We start from the raw sequence: 24,627 nt of genomic DNA on the forward strand, positions 1-24,627 counted from the left end.
CCCTCCAAGTTGCAATGACTTGGATGGGGAATAGTATTTTAGGCCGCCGGGAATTTCCTGTACCCAGCTCACCGGCGCCGTACACATACCACGTATGCCCAGGGGCTGCTGTTGTGCATGGGGGATGGGAATGGATTTGTCAAGCATTGCAAGTCGCATACCAAGGTGATCATTAACATTACTTTATTCTTGTACAATACTCTGCTGCTACTACATTACCACTACAGCACAGGCTCCCATCTGCTGGCCAGTGAGCACATCCCGGCTATGGCATTTGTAGCCCCACACGTGTCAGTGTTTGACACGGGGTGCAGTCACACAGCAGCAAAGAACCATCTCATATCATGTCTGAGCACGGTTGCGGTCACATCAGCTGTCACTCCAAGAGATGGATGCCTCCCAACTGCCTGTGCTGATGTATTCTCAGTGCCCAGCAGGTGTGCAGGTGGCGATAGGGTTAATAACTCACCCGCTCAGCAGTATTTAATTAATAAGGAACTCCCATCTGCAGCAAAGCTGATGTGGCATTATTTTTTCTCAGGTCTTCTGTGGCCATCCCTACCTGCTCCTCGCAGCCCGCCCTCAGCTCAGCAGCCATAGCCTCATTGGTTGCTGCTATGCAGGGGGTGGGCTGCGGTAATCAGGTGGCCCCACGAGCTTCAGAAGACTTTGGGGAAACCCGGTCAAGACCGTCCTACAGATGGAGGGGGGCAGGGTTTCTTTCATTAATTAATTATGGGCAAGTGGGTGTAAAATGAACCCTACCACCATCTATCCTGGCACCAGCAATAGAGACCAGCATTACACTACACTGCAGGCTCTCTATTTAACACTGGAAGTAGTCTTTAAGTAATGTAGGGCTTTGCTGCTTGTGTCATTTGGGGGACCTGCTTCCTAGTTATATTATTTGGGGGACAGTCAGCATAAAAGTGTTCGGGGAAGGGGGGGGTGTTGCCTAATTATTCTATTTGCAATAGTGACTCCATTTTGTTGTTTGCCTATGGTCCTTACCCACCATCTGATGTTTGTAGATACCTTTAGAACAGGTACACTCTGCAGGCAAACGGGTTTGTGCACCCTAACAGACACATTTGGCAAACAAATTGTAATAGAAGCTGTATAAATCTCCACCTTTCGCACAATATGTGTAGGTGCCAACTGTTTTTTAAGCCCTTCTAATCATTGTCATTGTATTACATTCAACAGTAATAAAGTCAAAAGGAATGTTCCTTTGTTTAGATACCGTGTCCACAGAATGTTTGACAACATTTGATATGGTTTCAAAAGAATATTTTACAAGATTTGAGTTTGTTAAGTCCAAGGACTGTTGCTGTTGTCTGATGATGCTGCCCGCTGAGAACACATCGCTGGACACGAGTGCTTAGAGGAGTTTGATTCCCACCTCCCTAACAGGAGCTGACTTGCAGCAAAAGACAGATGTTTGCCTCCGAGCAAATATTGCCTTGATTAAGGGGCCCTACCTGGCTCCGAAACGTTGGCCATATGCTTTTACATGCAACCAATAAAGATTTTCCTTGGATATGCCAGCTCTTTACTTTGTTGAATAATGCATAGAGGGCGCCATCCCTCTTTTAAGCCTGTTGCACTCCCCTTGTGACAACGAGTTTGATCCTTTAGTGCATACATGTCAGACATGTACATTTCCCCCAGAGCCATTCAATTTGGCCCCCAAGGGGGTTTCCCCACTTTGCATTATGTTTGGCCCACTCTAGGCCACCAGGAAAGCTACATTGGAGGTGAAGCCCTAGAACACCAGGGAAACCATATGGGGGAGGTAGGGGGAAAGCAAAAACACTAGGGAACTGTATAGAGTAGGGAGGGTCACTAGACATTAGGGAACTGTATATGGGGTTATGAGGAGGCCGTTAGACACCTGGAAACTTTATAAAGGAGGAAGGTGGCCAGTAGACATCGAGGTTGGCCTACGACTAGGTCCTAGTGTTAAATTTCGGCCCACCATGTATTTGAGTTTGACACCCCTGCTTTAGTGTGTGTGAGACAACACTACAAATGTGATACACTCTGCAGGCAAACAGGTTTGTGGGACCTAATAGTCACATCTGGCAAACAAAGAGTAATATAAGCTGTAAATCTCCTCTTTAGACACAATAATATGTGTAGATGGCAACTGTTTTTAAGCCCTTTTAATCATTGTCATTGTATTACATTCAACAGTAATAAAGTCAGAAGGAGCTTTCCTTTGTTTAGAGACCTTGTCTACAGAATGCTTTACAAGATTTGATATGGTTTCAACAGAATGTTTTACAAGATTTGAATTTGTAAAGTCCAAGGACTGTAAAGAAAAGTATTGTTAGCATTCGTTTCACACACACTGGAAGCAAACGTCATTAAAGTTTAGAGCATACATTTATTTCCTAGTATAAGTACTATAAATGTCTCTGTGTCATTATATAATTGAGGAATATCTTCTTACTATGTGGAAGGTTGATGTGATGGCTTGAAGGTGGCCTTTCTTGGACTGGCACACCCTGAAGACGGGGACTGGGTGTTCCATGATACGGTGTTAGATGTGCCAAAATAGACAGAACTGTATGTAGTCAGACAAGCCAATACTAGACAGGAAGCACCTAGTCATATCAGTAAAACACTTAAAGTGGACCTGAACTCTTGCACAGGAAAGCAGGAAACCATAGAGGAATGCACCCTGTATGTTTTTAGAGAGTTTGGCCTGTTTAATCCCGACTGCCACGGTAGAGATGGCAGATAAGCTTATTTGAAAGCACAGGCTCTAAACAATATGTCTACTTACATGAATCAGGAAGTAGAGACAGTGAAGATTTATTTTAGGATTTGTATCAGCTGTAACAAATAAACGTTTTTTGTTTAAAGGTTAAAGGACAACTGTTGGGGGGTGCTAGGGGGAAAAAAAAGAGTTGAACTTACCCGGGGCTTCTAATGGTCCCCCACAGACATCCTGTGCCTGTGCAGCCACTCACCAATGCTCAGGTCCCCACCTCCGGTTCATTTCTGGAATTTTTACACTTTAAAGTCGGAAAATCACTGCACCTGCGTGGCCATGTCCCTGCTCCTGCTGACATCACCAGGAGCATACTGTGCAGGCGCAGACTGTACTGGGCCTGAGCAATACACTCCTGTGACGTCAGCGGTAGTGAGGGCACGGCTGCGCAGGCGTAGTGGTTTTCCAACTTTGAAGTCGGAAATTCCAAGAGTGAACCGGAGGTGGGGACCGGAGCATCGGTGAGTGGCTGCGCGGGCACAGGATGTCTGTGGGGGACCATTAGAAGCCCCAGGTAAGTTCAACTCTTTTCCCCCCTACAGTAGTCCTTTAATATGCTGCTGTTTATTTTTTATATCAGAGAGGACCTTCTGAGTTCAGGTCCGCTTTAAGGCTCGTACACACATCGAACAAAGTGCACAACCAAAGCACATGTAGGAGGCGTCCATAAAAAGGGTTTTGCACAATTACATAATATAAAACTCTAAAAAAAAAAAAAAATTAACTAGGTCTGGTAAGATTTCCAGACCTTACCTTGTAAGTAGGCTCACAAAACTCAATTTAAAAAGTTTTTCACCGTTTATTAAGCACTTCAGAGAACGCGTTTTGTGACTGATGATGCTACTTCAGTTCAAGTAATATGCCAGAAATGTGGGGTATCCAAGCATGGGCGCCAATTGCACAACCAACACCACGGCATGACCGATATGGCGACAAACCATTTAAATGTCTTGTATTTTCCGCACACCAACCGATTAAGTGACCAGCTCAATTGCAAACTGCGCAAGGAGGGGCTGCACAACATGGCCTCATTCAAAACAAGCAAGTCATTCAAACGACTTTGTACAGCTGCCAACTGCACAATATCAGCCCAACAGTCATGTGAGTTGGTCCACCTGTTATCAGTTGCTCGTCTAGTCGTTGCTACACATTGTCGTCCAACAGACCAAAATCAGATGACAATCAGGCTGGTTGGACATGTGTATGAGCCTTTAGATCAGGAAAAGTGGCCAACATTTTACCACACTGCACCACTCAATTTAACTCACAAGTTAAAGGAACTGAAACAACTGCTAGCTTTTTACCAATCTATGCCATACAACTCTATGAAGCCATCAATCCCCCATAGCTCATCCCCTTTTGGAGCAAAGCCACAATGATCAAAGTTTTGATTGATAAGCTATCTAAAATCTAAACAACGTTTGTGAAGCAGTCTGTGGAGGAGAACAGATCACTGGTTGATTTGATTAAAGTACACCTCAAGTGAGAGGTTTATGGAGGTTGCCATATTATTTCCTTTTAACCCTCCTGGCGGTTTATGAAAAATCCACCAGGGGGCAGCAAAGCCGTTTTTTTGTTTTGTTTAATGTTACATGATAGCCACTGCTCAGCGGCATCCCCCCAGCCCCTCCGGCGATCGGAGATCAGGAGATCCAGTTCAAAGAACGGCATCTCCTGGAGGGCTTACCCCGTCGCCATGGCGATGGGCGGGATGACGTCACCGACGTCCTCAGCGTCGTGACGTCAAAGGGGACTCCGATCCACCCCACAGCGCTGCCTGGCACTGATTGGCCAGGCAGCGCACGGGGTCTGGGGGGGGGGCGGCTGCGGCACAATGGATAGCGGCGCATCGGCGGGTAGCGGCAGCAATCGGATTGCACATGCAGCTAGCAAAGTGCTAGCTGCGTGTAGCAAAAAAAATTATGTAAATCGGCCCAGCGGGGCCTGAGCGGTGCCTTCCGGCGGCATAGCCTGAGCTCAGCTCGGGCATACCGCCAGGAAGGTTAAACAATACCTCTTGCTTGGCATCCTGCTGATCTCTTTGGCTCCAGTAAAGGGGCCCATACACCTAACGATTTTCCCACCGATATACAACAGATTCGATCACTGTGATTGAATCTGCTGTGAAGTCGTTGCGAAAACGCTGACAGAACGATCAATTTCCTTCCAAAATCAATCGTTCCCATCGATTCCCGTCGATCCGTCCGTGCGGAAGATTTCGCTCAATCGCCGGCGGGTCGGGAGTGTGTCGATAGCGGCGTTCGAATGCCCGACGACCGACGCTAGCGGCAATACATTACCTACTCCGGACGGCGCGTGTCCCCTGGTGTCCACTGTCCCTTTTCCGTGATCGGCTCCTCCAGGCCCACTGAACTTCCTGTCCCGGCAGGAAGTTTAAACAGTAGAGTGCCCTCTACTGTTTAAACTTCCCTGGCAGGAAGTTCAGTGAAGTTGGAGGAGCCGAGCACGGAGAAGACAGCGGAGACCAGGGGACACGCACCGGTCGGAGCAGGTAATGTATGCGGGGGAAGGGGGCGGCAGCAGCTTCACAGATTGTGATCGGTTTCATGCTGAAATCGATTCACAATCTGTTTGCAGTAAAGGCAGCCATATGATCCCTCTCTGATCAGATTCGATCAGAAAGGAATCTATCTGTTGGTCGGATCTGATGGCAAATCGACCAGTGTACCTTAATGAGGATCTGTAACCTCAAAAAATCCCCTGGGGGGTACTCACCTCGGGTGGGGGAAGCCTCCGGATCCTAATGAGGCTTCCCACGCCGTCCTCTGTCCTCTGTCCCACGGGGGTCTCGCTGCAGCCCTCCGTGCAGCCGTGACGTAATATTTACCTTCCTGGTTTCTGCGCAGGCGCTCTGACGGCTTTCCTCTCCGAACTACACGGAAATACCCGATCGCCGTCGGGTCTGCTCTACTGCACAGGCGCAAGTTTCCGGCGCCTGCGCAGTAGAGCGGACCCGACTGAGATCGGGTATTTCCGTGTAGTTCGGAGAGGAAAGCAGCCACAGCGCCCCCGCTGGAGCCAGCAAAGGTAAATATTGAAATTACAGGTCGGGCCTGTCGCCGGCTGTTCAGAGGGCTGCAGCGAGACCCCCGTGGGACAGAGGACGGCGTGGGAAGCCTCATTAGGATCCAGAGGCTTCCCCCACCCAAGGTGAGTACCCCCCAGGGGATCTTTTTCATGTTACAGAGTCTCTTTAATATCTGAGCCACGCACCTGAAACAAGCATGTGGGCAATCTAGTCAGACTTCAGTCATAAGTTCTCGCTGTTCAGTCTTAAGTTGTTTAGGGTCTTGCTCAGGGTCTATGGGTGAAACTAATTGGGGCAGAGGATCAGCAGGATACCTAGGCAGATATGTCAACCTCCATACATTTTTCAACCTCCATATCCCTCCCAGTTCCGGTGTAGTTTAAAGTGATCCAACCTGCTGGGAATCTTGAAGATAAACTGAGTAGTGGATGAAGGGGATTTTAACACAGGAATGATTTAAAGGAACCCAAGGTGAGATTGATATGGAGGCTGCCATCAGGTCCAGATTTAAAGCACAGGAGCCTATAGGCACCTACACTTCCCCCTCCATGGACCTACAAACCCCCACCAAACCGTATTGTAAGTGTACTGGCTGGCCCAGCTGTCACTACTCCTTTACTTACCTATCCTGTCATAGGTAGCTACAGGTGCCCTTTAGTATTTGGTAGCAAGAGGAACCTCAGTATTAGGTAGCTAGAGGTGCCTCTGACTGAAGGCAGATGTCATCAGTAGATAGAGATGTCGCGAACCTCCGATGTTAGGTTCGCGAACTCCGTTTGCAAACTTCCGCGGAAGGTTCGGTTCGCGTAAAAGTTCGCGAACCGCAATAGACTTCAATGGGGAGGCGAACTTTGAAAAATAGAAAAAAATATGCTGGCCAGAAAAGTGATGGAAAAGATGTTTCAAGGGGTCTAACACCTGGAGGGGGGCATGGCGGAGTGGGATACATGCCCAAAGTCCCGGGGAAAAATCTGGATTTGACGCAAAGCAGCGTTTTAAGGGCAGAAATCACATTGAATGCTAAATTGCAGGCCTAAAGTGCTTTCAAACATCTTGCATGGGTATACATCAATCAGGGAGTGTAATTAGAGTACTGCTTCACACTGACACACCAAACTCCTCAGTAGTTAGCTAGGCATAGGTAGGAGTCCCAGTATAGGTAGGTAGGCATAGGTAGGTGTCCCAGTAGTTAGCTAGGCATAGGTAAGAGACTCAGTATAGGTAGGTAGGCATAGGTAGGAGTCCCAGTATAGGTAGGTAGGCATAGGTAGGTGCCTCAGGAGTTAGCTAGGCATAGGTAGGTCCCCTAGTATAGGTAGGTAGGTAGGTGTCCCCGTATAGGTAAGTAGGTGCCCCAGTAGTTAGGTAGGCATAGGTAGGTGTCCCAGTATGCTATTTTAGCAATAACAATCAGACAGGAGCAAGCCAAGAGCCTAACTAATCTTTCCCTAGGAGAAAAAATCTGCAGCAGCTCTCCCTAGTCTGTCTATTTGCAGCAGGCACACGCGTGAGTGTCATGGCCAGCGAGCCTGCCTTATATAAGGGGGGGGGGTGGGGCTATAGGGCTTAGTGTAGTCTGAATGGCTACAATGTGCCTGCTGACTGTGATGCAGAGGGTCAAAGTTGACCCTCATAGTGTATTATGGGGCGAATCGAACTTCCGCAAAAGTTCGCCTGGTGCAGGCGAATGCGAACCCCCAAAGTTCGCCTAGAACCATTCGCTGGCGAACCTTTCGCTACATCTCTATCAGTAGAATGCCGAGACTTGGGTAAGTAACCTTTAATTTACGCTCTGAATAGGTAAAGAGGAAGGGAGCCGGCTCTCCATCATCCGGCGCCTGTAGGCACGTGCCTACAGTGCCTTACAGTAAATCTGACCCTGGCTGCAATATTTATTTCCTTAAAAAACATTACAAGTTGCCTGGCAGTTCTCCTGATCCTGTGTCTCTAATACTTTTGGCCATAGACTCTGAACAAGCATGCAGCAGATCGGGTACTCTGACTCAGCTGATTCAGGTTTTATGGGATTAGCCACATGCTTGTTCCAGGGTTTTGACTCAGATACTACATTTGCCAAAAGAATAGATCAAAAAGACTGCAAGGCAACTGGCATCATTTACAAGGAAATAAATATGTCAGCCTCTATATTCTTCTCACTACAGTTGCCCTTTAACACAGAGTCACAAGGGCCCTGATGCATATAGCTGTTCATGTGAATGACAAATTTTCCAACATATCAGTATAATACATGTCCACACCTAGTATGTATAAATAGTACTGCAGATAAGGTGAAAAGGCAATGTCAAGCTATAGTTATTCAGGTACTTTTTATTTTGTGGGGATTTTTCTACTTGCTGTGCTCTGAAAAGTTACTCTGTAAGTAAGTGAGATAGCTCATGAGCTACTGGAAAGACATTACATAAAAAAAGTGAAAAAAAAACAACAAAATATGAGTTTTGGGCATCTCAGGGACAAAGCTAAAAACACAAGGCAGACAGTGAGATCCACATCCTGATACTAGAAAGGGAAAACGTAGGGTTCTTTTTTTTGTTTTGTTTTTTTTATTTCAAAATTCTCAATCAGGCTTTACAAACTAAAAAAAAAAAGGAAGTTTTGAATCAGGATGATACCATTTATTGGTGAACTTGGAGATAAATAAAAAGTGAGCTTTCGGCTAATAATAAGCCTTCATCGGACTTGATTCCTTCATATGCAGCAACCAAGTCCGATGAAGGCTTATTAGCCAAAACCGCTTACTTTTTATTTACCTCTAAGTTAGTTAACCAATAAATCGTATCATCCTGATTCAAAACTTCTTGCTTTTCTTGATGACTAACACAGTACAACACTCTACTGCTTCTACCAAGCTAAAAAAAAATAGAATTGTTCAAGAATCCAATTGGATATTTGAAGGGAAAAAAAGGCAATTGCTGCTATAAAGAGAGACAGCATAGGATTGTTCAATGAGAACAAAAATCCAATCCAGATCTACTAATCTACTAAAGCAAGCACCTACTTTTTTTTTCATTGTTCTTAAATGTTATCCAGCTCAAAAGACCCTAAATATATCAGTCCTATAGTCTGATGCATAGATCTCAGGCCAGTAATGTACAGTTGGGAGGCAGATCAAAGCAATAACAGATAGCAAAAAGACTTCCTATCATTAAAAGATGATGAAGCCATAATCTGAAATGTGAGTCAGATCATGAATGAGATGGAGAATTCACGGTTCTCCACAAAACAGAACAACAAAAGGATTGTTCAGCAATGAATCCCATGAATATCAAACCTTACCGAGATAGCGTTGCTGAGCTAACATACACTGTCATGATGAACAGGAACAGGATGACATGACCGCAAGACAGCCAGCAATCTACACACAATCTCTACAGCAAGATGCGGTTCTTAGATAGAAATGGGCTGTAAGTTTGAAAATCACTTTTCTTATCCATTCTTACATACTTTTGTATTTCCTAGGTGCTGAGAAAGTATTTTAATATCAGCGATCTAACTGCACCCGGGCTCACCGACACTCCAGTCGGAGGCACGGTTACTGACCTGAGGAAGTGGCTCTTGCCATGAAACGTGTTGTCAAGTACAAAATTAAAAAGGTTTTGAATTTTATCCTGATCTCTACGATCCCTTTTTTCCTGTCCGAGGCATTTGCAAGGTAGGATAACTTGCAAAGGTCCTTAGTGGATATTGTTTATACATTTTTATACATATTCATTCAACATCGGGCGCCTCCAGCAACATACAGTATCTACACAATATAAAAGTATTTTAGTTTTATACTGTCAATTATATTGAAACTGGCCTGAATGAAAAAAAATAAAAAAATCAAATAGTTCAGTTTTGCATACATTTAGTTTAAAATATATTCACACACTAATTTCCTTTATGTGATTTAAAGGACAACGGAAGTGAAAGGGATATGGAGGCTGCCATATTTGTTTCATTTTAAGCAATACCAGTTGCCTGGTTATCCAGCCTCTAAAGGTAGCCATACATCAGATGACTCGGCGGCCGATCGACCATCCGATTCGATTATTATAATTGAATTGGATGTAAATCGGTGCTGCCAAGTGTGTGCCCGACTGACAATACAACCAATTTCGAGATGAAATTGGTTGCATTAGTCGATCGTACATGCTGCAAGACGCAGGGCAAAGTTGCTCGATTGGGTGAGCAGCCGTAATGGCGTACGATAGCGGGACGAGCGACGAACGAGACAAAACCCCCGGCGCTGTCCGCCCTAATGTTAAATGTCCCCCAGTGCACTTGCACTGGGCATGGGGAGGGGGGGGGGGGGAGGGGACATTTACATTAGGGGGATAGTGTCAGGTGGGAAAGGCAGCCGGATCAATCACAAGCCCTGATTTCAGCATGAAATTGAATGGGAAACTGTAGTGTATTGGCAGCCAGCAGATCTATCTCGAATTAGAATCGATTAGAGAGAGATTTGTCTCTTGGTCGAAAAAATGCAGGTTAATGGACCTAGTATCAGGGCTGTGGAGTCGGTACAAAAGCCTTCCGACTCCAACTCCGACTCCTCAGTTTATGAAACCACGACTCCGACTCCAGGTACCCAAAATGGCTCCGACTCCGACTCCTCGACTCTGACTCCGACTCCTTAGTCTAATACTTAACAGGGCTGTGGATTTTGTACAAAAATCATCCGACTCAGACTCCTCAGTTTATGAAATCAACGACTCCGACTCCAACTTCGACTCCGGGTGTCCAAAATTGCCCTGATTTTGACTCCAACTCCACAGCCCTGCCTAGTATGAACTCAGTCTTACTGGCACCCACAGCAGAATGAAGGTAAGGCCCGGTTCACACTTGCGGTGGCCCTCCGGAATCGCCGTGCCGGAGCCGCACCGCCTGCAGAACGGACGGAACGGACGCACGGCATAGCAATTAAAGCCTATGCGTCCGTTCACATGGGTCCGTTCTGCAGAACCGGAGCCGGACCGGATCCGGGCCGGATCCGGACTCCGGCCTCCGTTCCAACATGCGCTATTTTTTCATCCGGCCCCTCCGGCAGCCGTATCCGGGGCGGAGCCGGACTGCACCATCCGGCCAATACAAACAAATGGGAACCGGAGGCCGCACAACACACTGGCTGAGAAATCCGGATGTTCTACCCCACTTCCTATGCGGATTGTTGCGGCGATATTGGCTGGGGACACATGGGCAAGCATTTCGGAGTGGAGCAGCACGAGCTGGAGGTGTTGGCAGGATGTTGGCAGCATGTCGGAGGTGGAGGTGAGTGCTAAACAGCAGAGGGCCTGATTCCACAGGTCCCCCTTCTGCTGACCTCCCAGACCCCAACATTTTTTTTTTTTTTTTTACGTTACTTTGCCAAACGGATCCGGATCGCATCCTGATTACCACCTGATGCAACCTGACCGGATCCGGATCGGATCCGATCCGGATCCGGTCCGGATCCGGTCAGGTCATCCGGTCCGTTTGGCAAACAACCGCTAATGTGAACCGGGCCTTAAAATTCTGTTTATACAACCTCAGCCAATTTTGCACAGAAAGTGAAAGGGAACTTCTGATAGCTAGGCTGCTTCTGTAGTTTGCTTCCCGAATCCCCATCTGTCATATGTTTCTTCACTTCCTGTTCCGTAGACCCCCTTGACTTTAGCAGGAATCATGGTAGTCCAGAGAACAGGAAGTGACAAATAGTTGATGATATTTAAAAATGATACGCTATTTATTGCTAGGTCCCTTTCTGCAAGAATTTACCAACTTTTAGGAAAATTCTCCCAAATGGGAACACAAACAACAATTATCAGTTAAAAGACATCTTAGCTTTGAATACTTTTGAGAAGATTTAGAATAATATTGTGGTCTGCAACTAGACTTTATGGGCATGTGTTTAAAAAGGAAAATACATTTAAGAACTCACACGTCAGATTTGCTGGTAACAGACAAGTGAAGGAGACGCTCTGGAGCCATCCATTTTAGAGGGGCAGGTCGTCTGGTAGGGAAAGAACCCACCGAGTGCATCTCACAGGCCCCGCCCAGTCCAGTCAGTTTTATGGTAAAATTATGCTGAATAAGGACATTTCGAGCTGCCACGTCCCCGTGTACTAGATTGCGGTCATGAAGAAATTGCTGTGGAGAAAGCAGAGTGGACATCGCCACTAGTTACATATGTGGAACACATGATAAACAGGGAGGGAGTGTAACTCCAAATATGGAAAAAAAAGCCCGATTGTCATTACAACACAGCTGTGTAAATGAATTTACTGTAAATACTTTTCCAATGTGCCTGGGAATTTGTTCTATTAATTATGGTACGTAGAATCTAGTGATGCTGATGCCATAATGCTCTAATGCAGGCAGGGCCGGGCCGAGGCATAGGCTGGAGAGGCTCCAGCCTCAGGGCGCAGTGTAGGAGGGGGCGCACAATTCATTCAGCTGTCATTCCTAATTGTGTATGAAGCAGAAAGAAATAAGAAAAGGGGATACATAGCAGTGACTGCAAGCCAGATAACTAGATATTAAGGTGTTGGGGAGGTTGTGGGCCCTGTGGCCCTCTTAGTCTAATAGCAATCCATGTGTGACAGCTGAGGTGGGAGGGATGGAGGGGCGCACTTTGGTGTCTCAGCCTTGGGTGCTGGAGGACCTTGTCCCTGCTCTGAATGCAGGTACAGAATTAGTCCACTAGCTGCATACCTGCACAGCTTAATTAGGCTGTATGTAACCAGATACAATTCTTGGGCAGCATTATTTGGTTGATTGGTTCACCAATGTTGGCCTTAAAGCCGATCCGAGATGAAAAACTAAGTATAGCAAGTAACTTGTCTATGTATCTTATTTAAAGTTTAGATAGTTTACATAGCAAATCTACCTGCAAACAGCTTCAACAGTATATGATTATTTCTTCCTGTGAAACAATGGCAGCAGCCATGTTCTGCCTGTAATCATTACACGGGCAAGCAGCTCTGCCTCTCCTCCTCTCAGCCTGTGAAAACTTCACTCCCCTCTCCTCCCATATGCCTCTGACGTCTCTGGCTAGTAACCTCCTTCTCCTCCTGCCCAGACTGAGCTCCCATAAGCCCTTGCTACATGGGACTCAGAGTGCCTAGGCGCTGGAGGAACTGTGGGCGAGGCTTGTTTACTTTATAGGGAATTAGGGTATTAAAACCATTAAAAAAAAGTATTTAGCTTGAGGAATGCCCAATAAACTATATGTAAGGAACACAATTATGCAATGAGTAAAAGTTTATCTCGGATTCACTTTAAGGCTTTTACACATTTTCAAATTCTGTTGCCCAGTGTGATTGGGATTCAATCCTTCAGGCGACAGTTTATGGTCACGTACGTCGCTAACCTTCAAAATAGCAATGTGTTTTATTGCAGATGATGGGAGGGAGGGCTGACTGCATGTTGCACAATGAATTGGTACAGAGTGGGAGGGTTGAGTAGTTTTAGTGCCCTCAGCTGAGATGATCTACCAGGCAGATGACTAACTGACGCATCGAGGCTGCCGACAGTTAGTGACATGATCATGCATTCTAGTAATAGTAAATAATAATTTATTAAGTGTGGTTAAATATTTAATAAAGGGGATCTGATCATCAATGCAATAGATGTATTGTATATTACTAATTTTAGCTCGGTTGTAAAATTCTAAAAATGGGATGCCATGGGATTTACACTGTTTACAAAAAGAGCTGACTCATCACTAGTCCATACGCCATATTCAGTGTGTTAAGAAGAGCTGACAACACCTGTGCAGAGGTTATAAGCAGTGCAGAAACACAATTTACAAGAGAAAAGGAAAGGAACGTTGTAGAATCAGATTATTGAAGAAAGCGTCAGCACACACTGCAGCTACTTTACTATCAGTAGAAGCACAGACTACCAGGCCCTATTGTACAAATGGAGAGTGACATGCCAGCATTTTAAAATAGGGATGAAATCAATAATGTGAGTATATTTCACTGTCTCAATACAACTTACCCCATGTGATGAGTTTGCCAAGCACAGTACATATTGTCGGTTTTATTCTGTGAATAAACCCAGTTTCAGTTATCCTGCCTCTGTGACTACTGAGCACAACACACAGCATAGGGCGCTGTGTGAGAGGTGCCATGTTGGTGAAGTGGGAGGAGCCTGGATGCCGATGATGACAGCAATGTGCACTTGCCTTTTGTGTGAATAGAAAATTAAACTTGTAACAAATGAACCTTGCGACCTCAAGCAAAATTGGTTGGAGTGTCTATTTCCAAGTGTATCTAAAACTTGGCGTCTCCATTTAAAGGGATACTGTAGGGGGGTCGGGGGAAAATGAGCTGAACTTACCCGGGACTTCTAATGGTCCCCCGCAGACATCCTGTGTTGGCGCAGCAACTCCCCAATGCTCCGGCCCCGCCTCCAGTTCACTTCTGGAATTTCTGACTTTAAAGTCAGAAAACCACTGCGCCTGCGTTGCCGTGTCCTGATGTCACCAGGAGTGTACTGCGCAGTCACAGACCATACTGGGCCTGCACTGTGCGCTCTTGATGACATCAGCGGGATCGAGGACACGGCAACGCAGGCGCAGTGGTTTTCTGACTTTAAAGTCAGAAATTCCAGAAGTGAACCGAAGGCGGGGCCAGAGCATCGGTGAGCAGCTGCGCGGGCACAGGATGTCTGCGGGGGACCATTAGAAGCCCCGGGTAAGTTCAGCTCATTTTCCCCCGACCCCCCTACAGTATCCCTTTAAGAGACACTTGGAAACAGATACTCCAACCAATCTTGCCTGAGGAAGCAAGTTTTGCCCGTGATACACGTTGCATTTGGAGTTTTTTTTAATGAAAGTAAAAGCTGTTTTTGATATTAGACTAACTGAATCTGACTTCCTGGAGGCAAGTTAACCACTGCCTCCTTTTAACCTGGCTTTAATTTATTTTACTCTGTGTTGGTGCCTCTGTTACACGTTTCATTTTCAATCCATGATATCCACCCTTGCTGGAGGGTGTTATCCCCTTTTCTGTAGTACAGAGAGTGACTTCTTACTCCTGAGTGGGGTCAGGTCTATTCTCCCCACCAGCTTATACAGTGGTTACCTTGGAGGTAAACCAACTTTGTGAGTGTTATTTTTCACAAATTTACAGTTCAATTATCTTTTGTGTTACATACTACACCATATTAGGCTCTCTGTGTCCCTTGTCCCCTTTTTGTCTTATTGTGTGAATAGGCAGGCTCTTGTAGGAAACAAAAAAGGCACAGGGAGACCGGGAGCCCGATCTGGTGTATTATCAACGAGGCACCAGTATATGTATATAATAAGAAATATACTCACAAAATTAGGTTGCTATCCATAAGCAACCACTTTGCTCGCATGTGAGGAAGTACCGTCCTCACTCGGCCTTGCTTCCGATGATGGAATAGGTCGCAGCTCCAAGAGAAAAATGTGCCACTGGAAGAAATTCCGAGTGTGCACCCCTGTGCAGGGGTAAAGGGGACTGGGAAGAGCTAGGAGGCGCCCGTGGACGTGTATCTGTGGTTCTTGAACTGAGTGTAATAGTTCACACAAGGTACTTGTAGTCCTACCTTATAGTAGTGCGATTCACACGTACAATGATGGTTGAAGTTTCTCAAATTTTATTGGGGCACAAATGACAACGCGTTTCGCGGCCAAGCCGCTTCCTCAGGTCTATGGGTGTGCCTGGGGTAAAACGTCTCTATCCTGAGCGCCTGGCGCTCAGGATAGAGACGTTTTACCCCAGGCACACCCATAGACCTGAGGAAGCGGCTTGGCCGCGAAACGCGTTGTCATTTGTGCCCCAATAAAATTTGAGAAACTTCAACCATCATTGTACGTGTGAATCGCACTACTATAAGGTAGGACTACAAGTACCTTGTGTGAACTATTACACTCAGTTCAAGAACCAACCATCATTGTACGTGTGAATCGCACTACTATAAGGTAGGACTACAAGTACCTTGTGTGAACTATTACACTCAGTTCAAGAACCACAGATACACGTCCACGGGCGCCTCCTAGCTCTTCCCAGTATTGTGTGAATAGGCCCCTATAGCAGATGAAAATCCAAAGACACTTGCATGAAAAATGACTGTAAAGATGACAATGGGCCTGATTCACAATGCTTTTCTGTTAAATTATCGCACTTTATTTATTAACTCACAATTTATCTCTCCTTAAATGACTTAACTCATGATTTACCTCTCCTTGTCTAACTTAACTCATGGTGTAGCTCTCCTTATTTTACATAACTCATGGTTTAGCTCTCGTTATTTGACATAACTCATGGTTTAGCTTTCCTTATCCGACCATTTATCTCATGATTTATCTCTCCTTATTTGTTTATCTCATGCATTAGCACTCCTTACAGTTAAAGTAAACAATAAGTAACCTTTGTGAATCAACCCCAATGTGAGCAAAAAATGAAAAACTGCAAGTATACGTACCAGCGCTGAAAGGACCTGCAGAGAGATCATGTAAACTTGGCACTCTGTAATGTCATAGAGTATTCCTTGAGATGAAACAAAATCCTGATGGAGGAAAGAAAACCCTGATCAAACATTCATAACGCACATTGGCACAATCTACAAGTCAATCATCTCATTGTTTACGTCAGCTGAGGTATGGAGGTGTGGTAAGAATAATGGCATTCCTGTCAAGAATGACGTTTTGAAACTTGTTAAGAAATTGTCCATCAAATGACCTACTTCCTTACACAATTAATTATTAATTATCCACAGAATGTTCAACCGCACACAAAGTGGATACTGTTCAGTCTTCTGGGCTCTCATTTTAGTTACGTATTCCCTATCCTTTTGTTTACTTTTCTAGGTAAACCTCTTCCAGGTAAGGGTCCTCTGTGTCGGTTGCGTTGCAGAATAATATGCCAACTTACTGCCCACACTATGGGCCTGTTTCAAACAATACCAGCAGCCTGGCTGATGTAAAGAGAATAAATGTGGTAGCCACCATATCCCTCTCACTTCAGGTCCCCTTCATTGTTTCCAATATGTCCCACATTCACTTTTCTTACCCTGCGACAATCCCAGAGAAACTGCAAGAGTGACCCTGGCTCCACACACTCCTGCACCATACAGAACGGCATTGCTTCAGAGCAGCATCCAATAACATCCACCAAATGGGGGTGCGTGCCCAGCCAGGTTTGAAATGCTGCCCTCTGCAGGAAATCACGAACCTCACTTGGCTGTGCAGTGCCTAGGACAACAGAAAAAAAAGTCAAACACACATACAGAATCGTTCAAATCATAGATGGTATAGCAGTGGAAAGAAAATAAATGTGTATGCATATTTTTACATACACATTTATTCCCCCCCCCCCCCCCCAAAAAAAAATACATAACACAAAACACAAAAATCTATTAATTGAATCCCATGGTGGACTAGAGAGTAACCAAGCAGCTCGGGTTCACCCGAACCACTAGGAATGTGTAGGGGGACAAAAGAGACTGAAAAGCCCTCCTACTAATAAGCAATGCTTGGTGAAATTTGCCTTCTTAAAACAGAAGGAAATTTGAAATAATTCAGCAATAAGTGAACATTTGTGGTTACCCACAATGCACCACTACCGAATATGCAAATTATCTCTTTTCGCCCCTGTAAGTAAGGCAATGGTGGACTAGATTACCTATGTAGAAGTGTCCTGGCACTGCTGTCCTCAGGTCCTCCCTGTTCTCCATCCCCAGTCCTCGTTGCTCCCACATCACCCAAAAGTTCCTCCGAGTGGCTTTGACCTATGCTGAAGTACGCAGACTGGAGTTTTGAGCTGTGTTTTGTGAATAAGCGCTTGATTTCTCTGTGTTTGCACGGTTTGGAACTTGTGCTTGCATAGCTCCGATTCACACGCAGTCACTAGAGGAAGCTTCCTGGTTTTCATATTGGACTGGAGGATTCCGTTGAATATGAAGACAACCAGGGATTGTGGGAACTACGAGGACAATGAGCAGCACCAGGACATTTCTACAAGGGTAATATAGCCCACCAAGGGCTTTAGTCTTTGTTTTTTTGTCTTCAGTTTAGGGTCAAAGTGACCCTGAAGTGAAAAAAAAAGTGTCCCTACTTACCTCAGGAGGAGGAAGCTACTGGATCCTTAACCTGTTAACAGCCACAAACAAGATATCTCACTTTAATATAATGCACTGCTTTTGTCTTCAGCTGGCAGAACTCGTTGTGCTGTAAATTCTTGGCTTGCTTTGATCTGTCACTCCATGCAGAAAATATAGAAACTGAAAGCAAAAGTCCTGCCTCACACTGCCCCCTAGTGACAAGTGCCATAAATACACATTACAGCAGTACTAATTAGAAACTAGGATATGTAACAAAGAATGAATACAAAAAATCTGCCAACACAAACTGACATGGAGCACTTGCAAGCCTTTACATAAATTGGCAGCTAAAGGGTTAGAAGGCTTCCCTCATCCTCCTTTGCCGCCCTGTTCTAGTGCTGGAACCCCCAAAACAGAGAGCTTGCCAACAGCTCGCTCAGACACACTAGCACTGTCCCACTCAACTTTCTTCAGAAAAATCCATTTGGCCTGGGTATGCACCACCGTGAAGCTGTGAGGCACCTGTGGAGTAGTAAGGACCTGATCAGGGTCGGCTATTTCCCCCAGATCCTGAGAGGCAGGCGCGTAGCTGGGGGGGGTCGGGGTAGGACAAGTGCCCCCGGGCGCCGGGTCCCCAAGGGCGCCCAGCTGAGCTGCGTTTTTTTTTTTTTTTTTTTTTTGGTTTCTTTTAGGGAGGGGCAGAGCAGCGCAGAGAAGAGGGAGAGCTGTGCGGACGGTGGAGAAGGGGGCCATCTCCCCCCCTTCCCTCACCTTAGGGTGCTCTCCCTCCCTCGCTGTCCCCTCCATTGTTGTCCGGGTGGCTGGCAGCGGCAGGGAGCGGAACTTACCTCCGTCTCGCTCCAGCGCCGGAAGTTCAGGTGCCGCAGCCGATGCTCTGGTTCGGACCAGACCGAGTAGCGGCAAATCCATCTGGCGCTGCGACGAGATGGAGGTAAGTTCAGCCCGCTGCTGGAGAGATGGCCCCCTTCTCCACCGTCCACACAGCTCTCCCTCTTCTCTGCGCTGCTCCCCTTCTGCTGGGGGGGGGGGGCACCTGGCTACCTACTCTGGGGTCATATAACCCTGACTACATATACTGGGCACATATACCCCTGGCTACATATACTGGGCACATATAACCCCTGGCTACATATACTGGGCACATATACCCCTGACTATATATACTGGGCACATATTATACCCCTGGCTACATATACTGGGCACATAACCCTGGCTACATATACTGGGCATATATACCCCTGGCTACATATACCCCTGGCTACATATACTGGGCACACATAACCCTGACTACATATACTGGACACATATACACTAGGGATGCTCATTCGGATTCCGCGGAAATGCAATTTCCGAAATTCCGATCGGAAATTGCATTTCCGCATCGGAATGCGGAAATCAGTAATGCAAGTGCGGTACTCAGATTTCCGCCGGAAATCACGGAAATTCCACCCGACTTTAACATCGATTTTTTTCAAAAACTATAAGGTCTTTTTGGAAACTTTTTTTTACATCTTCTTCACAAGATGCAGTTTAATAAACCCTAAAAATTGGTGTTTCTAGGACTTAAGGGGGCTTTGCTATTAACCGCAAAAGTCGGCGAATTTTTACTGTAATCTGCATCTGCCTATTTTCTGCATTTTACATTGCAGTAAAAATCCGCCGAATTTAGCGGTTAATAGAAAAGCCCCCGTAAGTCCTAGAAACACCAAATTTTCAGGGTTTATTAAACAGAAACTTCTGAACAAGATGCAAAAAAAAAAGTTTTCAAAAAGACCTTATAGTGTTTGAGAAAAATCGATGTTAAAGTCTGGCGGAATTTCCACGATTTCTGGCGGAAATTCTGCATTGGAATGCGGAAATTGGTAGTGGAATCGGTAATTGGCAATGGCGGAATGCGGATTTACCGCGGAATCGGAAATTGGCATTTCCGACCATCCCTAATATACACCTGGTTACATATACTGGGCACATATTCCCTGACTATATATACTGGGCACATATTATACCCCTGGCTACATATACCCCTGGCTACATATACTGGGCATATGTACCCCTGGCTACATATACTGGGCACATATACCCCTCGCTACATATACTGGGCACATATTATACCCCTGGCTACATATACTGGGCATATATACCCCTGGCTACATATACCCCTGGCTACATATACTGGGCACATATAACCCTATCTACATATACTGGGCACATATACCCCTGGCTACATATACTGGGCATATATACCCCTGGCTACATATCCCCCTGACTACATATACTGGGCACATATACCCCTGGCTACATATACTGGGCATATATACCCCTGGCTTCATATACCCCTGGCTACATATACTGGGCCCACATACCCCTGACTATATATACTGGGCACATAATATACCCCTGGCTACATATACCACTGGCTACATATACTGGGCATATATATACCCCTGGCTACATATACTGGGCACATATACCCCTGGCTACATATACTGGGAACATATTATAAACCTGACTATATATACTGGGCACATATTATACCCCTGGCTACATATACTGGGCACATATTATACCCCTGGCTACATATACTGGGCACATATACCCCTGACTACATATACTGGGGACATATTATACCCCTGGCTACATATACCCCTGGCTACATATACTGGGCACATATTCCCCTGACTATATATACTGGGCACATATTATACCCCTGGCTACATATACTCCTGGCTACATATACTGGGCATATATACCCCTGGCTACATATACTGGGCACATATACCCCTGGCTACATATACTGGGCACATATTATACCCCTGGCTACATATACTGGACATATATACCCCTGGCTACATATACCCCTGGCTACATATACTGGGCACATATAACCCTATCTACATATACTGGGCACATATACCCCTGGCTACATATACTGGGCATATATACCCCTGGCTACATATCCCCTTGACTACATATACTGGGCACATATACCCCTGGCTACATATACTGGGCACATATACCCCTGGCTTCATATACCCCTGGCTACATATACTGGGCACATATTATACCCCTGGCTACATATACCCCTGGCTACATATACTGGGCATATATACCCCTGGCTACATATTATACCCCTGACTATATATACTGGGCACATATTATACCCCTGGCTACATATACTGGGCACATATACCCCTGGCTACATATACTGGGCATATATACCCCTGGCTACATATACCCCTGGCTCTATATATTGAGCACATATAACCCTGACTACATATACTGGGCACATATACACCTGGCTACATATACTGGGCATATATACCCCTGGCTACATATACTGGGCACATATACCCCTGACTACATACATATACTGGGAACATATACCCCTGACTATATATACTGGGAACATATACCCCTGACTACATATACTGAGAACATATACACCTGCCTACATATACTGGGCATATATACCCCTGCCTACATATACTGGGCACATATACCCCTGACTACATATACTGGGCACATATACCCCTGGCTACATATACTGGACACATATACCTCTGGCTACATATACTGGGGACATATACCCCTGCCTACATATACTGGGCACATATACCCCTGACTACATATACTGGGCACATATACCCCTGGCTACATATACTGGACACATATACCTCTGGCTACATATACTGGGGACATATAACCCTGACTACATATACTGGGCACATATACCCCTGGCTACATATACTGGGCACATAACCCCTGGCTACATATACTGGGCACATATACCCCTGACTATATATACTGGGCACATATTATACCCCTGGCTACATATACTGGGCACATAACCCTGGCTACATATACTGGGCATATATACCCCTGGCTACATATACCCCTGGCTACATATACTGGGCACACATAACCCTGACTACATATACTGGACACATATACACTAGGGATGCTCATTCGGATTCCGCGGAAAAGCAATTTCCGAAATTCCGATCGGAAATTGCATTTCCGCATCGGAATGCGGAAATCAGTAATGCAAGTGCGGTACTCAGATTTCCGCCGGAAATCACGGAAATTCCACCCGACTTTAACATCGATTTTTTCAAAAACTATAAGGTCTTTTTGGAAACTTTTTTTTGCATCTTCTTCACAAGATGCAGTTTAATAAACCCTAACAATTGGTGTTTCTAGGACTTAAGGGGGCTTTGCTATTAACCGCAAAAGTCGGCGAATTTTTACTGTAATCTGCATCTGCCTATTTTCTGCATTTTACATTGCAGTAAAAATCCGCCGAATTTAGCGGTTAATAGAAAAGCCCCTGTAAGTCCTAGAAACACCAAATTTTCAGGGTTTATTAAACAGAAACTTCTGAACAAGATGCAAAAAAAAAAGTTTTCAAAAAGACCTTATAGTGTTTGAGAAAAATCGATGTTAAAGTCTGGCGGAATTTCCACGATTTCTGGCGGAAATTCTGCATTGGAATGCGGAAATTGGTAGTGGAATCGGTAATTGGCAATGGCGGAATGCGGATTTACCGCGGAATCGGAAATTGGCATTTCCGACCATCCCTAATATACACCTGGCTACATATACTGGGCACATATTCCCTGACTATATATACTGGGCACATATTATACCCCTGGCTACATATACCCCTGGCTACATATACTGGGCACATATACCCCTGGGCTGGCTACATATACTGGGCACATATTATACCCCTGGCTACATATACTGGGCATATATACCCCTGGCTACATATACCCCTGGCTACATATACTGGGCACATATAACCCTATCTACATATACTGGGCACATATACCCCTGGCTACATATACTGGGCATATATACCCCTGGCTACATATCCCCCTGGCTACATATACTGGGCACATATACCCCTGGCTACATATACTGGGCATATATACCCCTGGCTTCATATACCCCTGGCTACATATACTGGGCACACATACCCCTGACTATATATACTGGGCACATATTATACCCCTGGCTACATATACCCCTGGCTACATATACTGGGCATATATATACCCCTGGCTACATATACTGGGCACATATACCCCTGGCTACATATACTAGAAACATATTATAAACCTGACTATATATACTGGGCACATATTATACCCCTGGCTACATATACTGGGCACATATTATACCCCTGGCTACATATACTGGGCACATATACCCATGACTACATATACTGGGGACATATTATACCCCTGGCTACATATACCCCTGGCTACATATACTGGGCACATATTCCCCTGACTATATATACTGGGCACATATTATACCCCTGGCTACATATACCCCTGGCTACATATACTGGGCATATATACCCCTGGCTACATATACTGGGCACATATACCCCTGGCTACATATACTGGGCACATATTATACCCCTGGTTACATATACTGGACATATATACCCCTGGCTACATATACCCCTGGCTACATATACTGGGCACATATAACCCTATCTACATATACTGGGCACATATACCCCTGGCTACATATACTGGGCATATATACCCCTGGCTACATATCCCCTTGACTACATATACTGGGCACATATACCCCTGGCTACATATACTGGGCATATATACCCCTGGCTTCATATACCCCTGGCTACATATACTGGGCACATATTATACCCCTGGCTACATATACCCCTGGCTACATATACTGGGCATATATACCCCTGGCTACATATACTGGGAACATATTATACCCCTGACTATATATACTGGGCACATATTATACCCCTGGCTACATATACTGGGCACATATACCCCTGGCTACATATACTGGGCATATATACCCCTGGCTACATATACCCCTGGCTACATATACTGGGCACATATAACCCTGACTACATATACTGGGCACATATACACCTGGCTACATATACTGGGCATATATACCCCTGGCTACATATACTGGGCACATATACCCCTGACTACATACATATACTGGGAACATATACCCATGACTATATATACTAGGAACATATACCCCTGACTACATATACTGAGAACATATACACCTGCCTACATATACTGGGCATATATACCGCTGCCTACATATACTGGGCACATATACCCCTGACTACATATACTGGGCACATATACCCCTGGCTACATATACTGGACACATATACCTCTGGCTACATATACTGGGGACATATACCCCTGCCTACATATACTGGGGACATATACCCCTGCCTACATATACTGGGCACAAATACCCCTGACTACCTGTTCTGTGGACATCTCTACCACTGGCTACCTGTTCTGGGGACATCTATACCGCTGGCCACCTATTCTGGGGACATCTATACTGCTGGCTACCTATTCTGGGGACACCTATAGATCTGGGGCTACCTATTTTTGGGAACCACTGCTGTCAGATTGAGTGTATTTTGGGGAACTGCTGCCAGGTGAGAGGTGTCTACCATATTAAGGGGGTATTCTGCCTATTTATGTGAAATGCTGTCTATTTATGTGCCTCATGACTGCTGAATTTGTCTTGTTGGGGGCCTCATGGTTACTGAATTTGTCTTGTTGGGGGCATCATGATTTGTTAGGGGCCTCAAGATCACTGAAATTGTCTTGTTGGGGGCCTCATGATTGCTAAATTTGTCTTGTTGGGGGCCTCATGGTTGCTGAGTTGGTCATGTTGGGGGCCTCATGATTGCTGA

General features: G+C 45.4%; 1 protein-coding gene across 1 annotated transcript in view; it reads right to left on the reverse strand.

Moving 5' to 3' along the window:
- STYK1 (serine/threonine/tyrosine kinase 1) overlaps positions 1-24,627 on the reverse strand; it is a 115,631-nt gene that overhangs the window by 18,479 nt on the left and 72,525 nt on the right. The window contains exons 5-7 of the mRNA XM_068255050.1: positions 16,850-17,031; positions 16,263-16,346; positions 11,746-11,954 (exon numbers count right to left, since the gene is read on the reverse strand). Coding sequence (XP_068111151.1) covers positions 11,746-11,954; positions 16,263-16,346; positions 16,850-17,031 — 475 coding nt within the window. The remainder of the gene's footprint in view (positions 1-11,745; positions 11,955-16,262; positions 16,347-16,849; positions 17,032-24,627) is intronic.

The sequence above is a fragment of the Hyperolius riggenbachi genome, chromosome 10 (genome assembly GCF_040937935.1).
Source record: "Hyperolius riggenbachi isolate aHypRig1 chromosome 10, aHypRig1.pri, whole genome shotgun sequence".
In the NCBI taxonomy this organism is placed as follows: Eukaryota; Metazoa; Chordata; class Amphibia; order Anura; family Hyperoliidae; genus Hyperolius; species Hyperolius riggenbachi.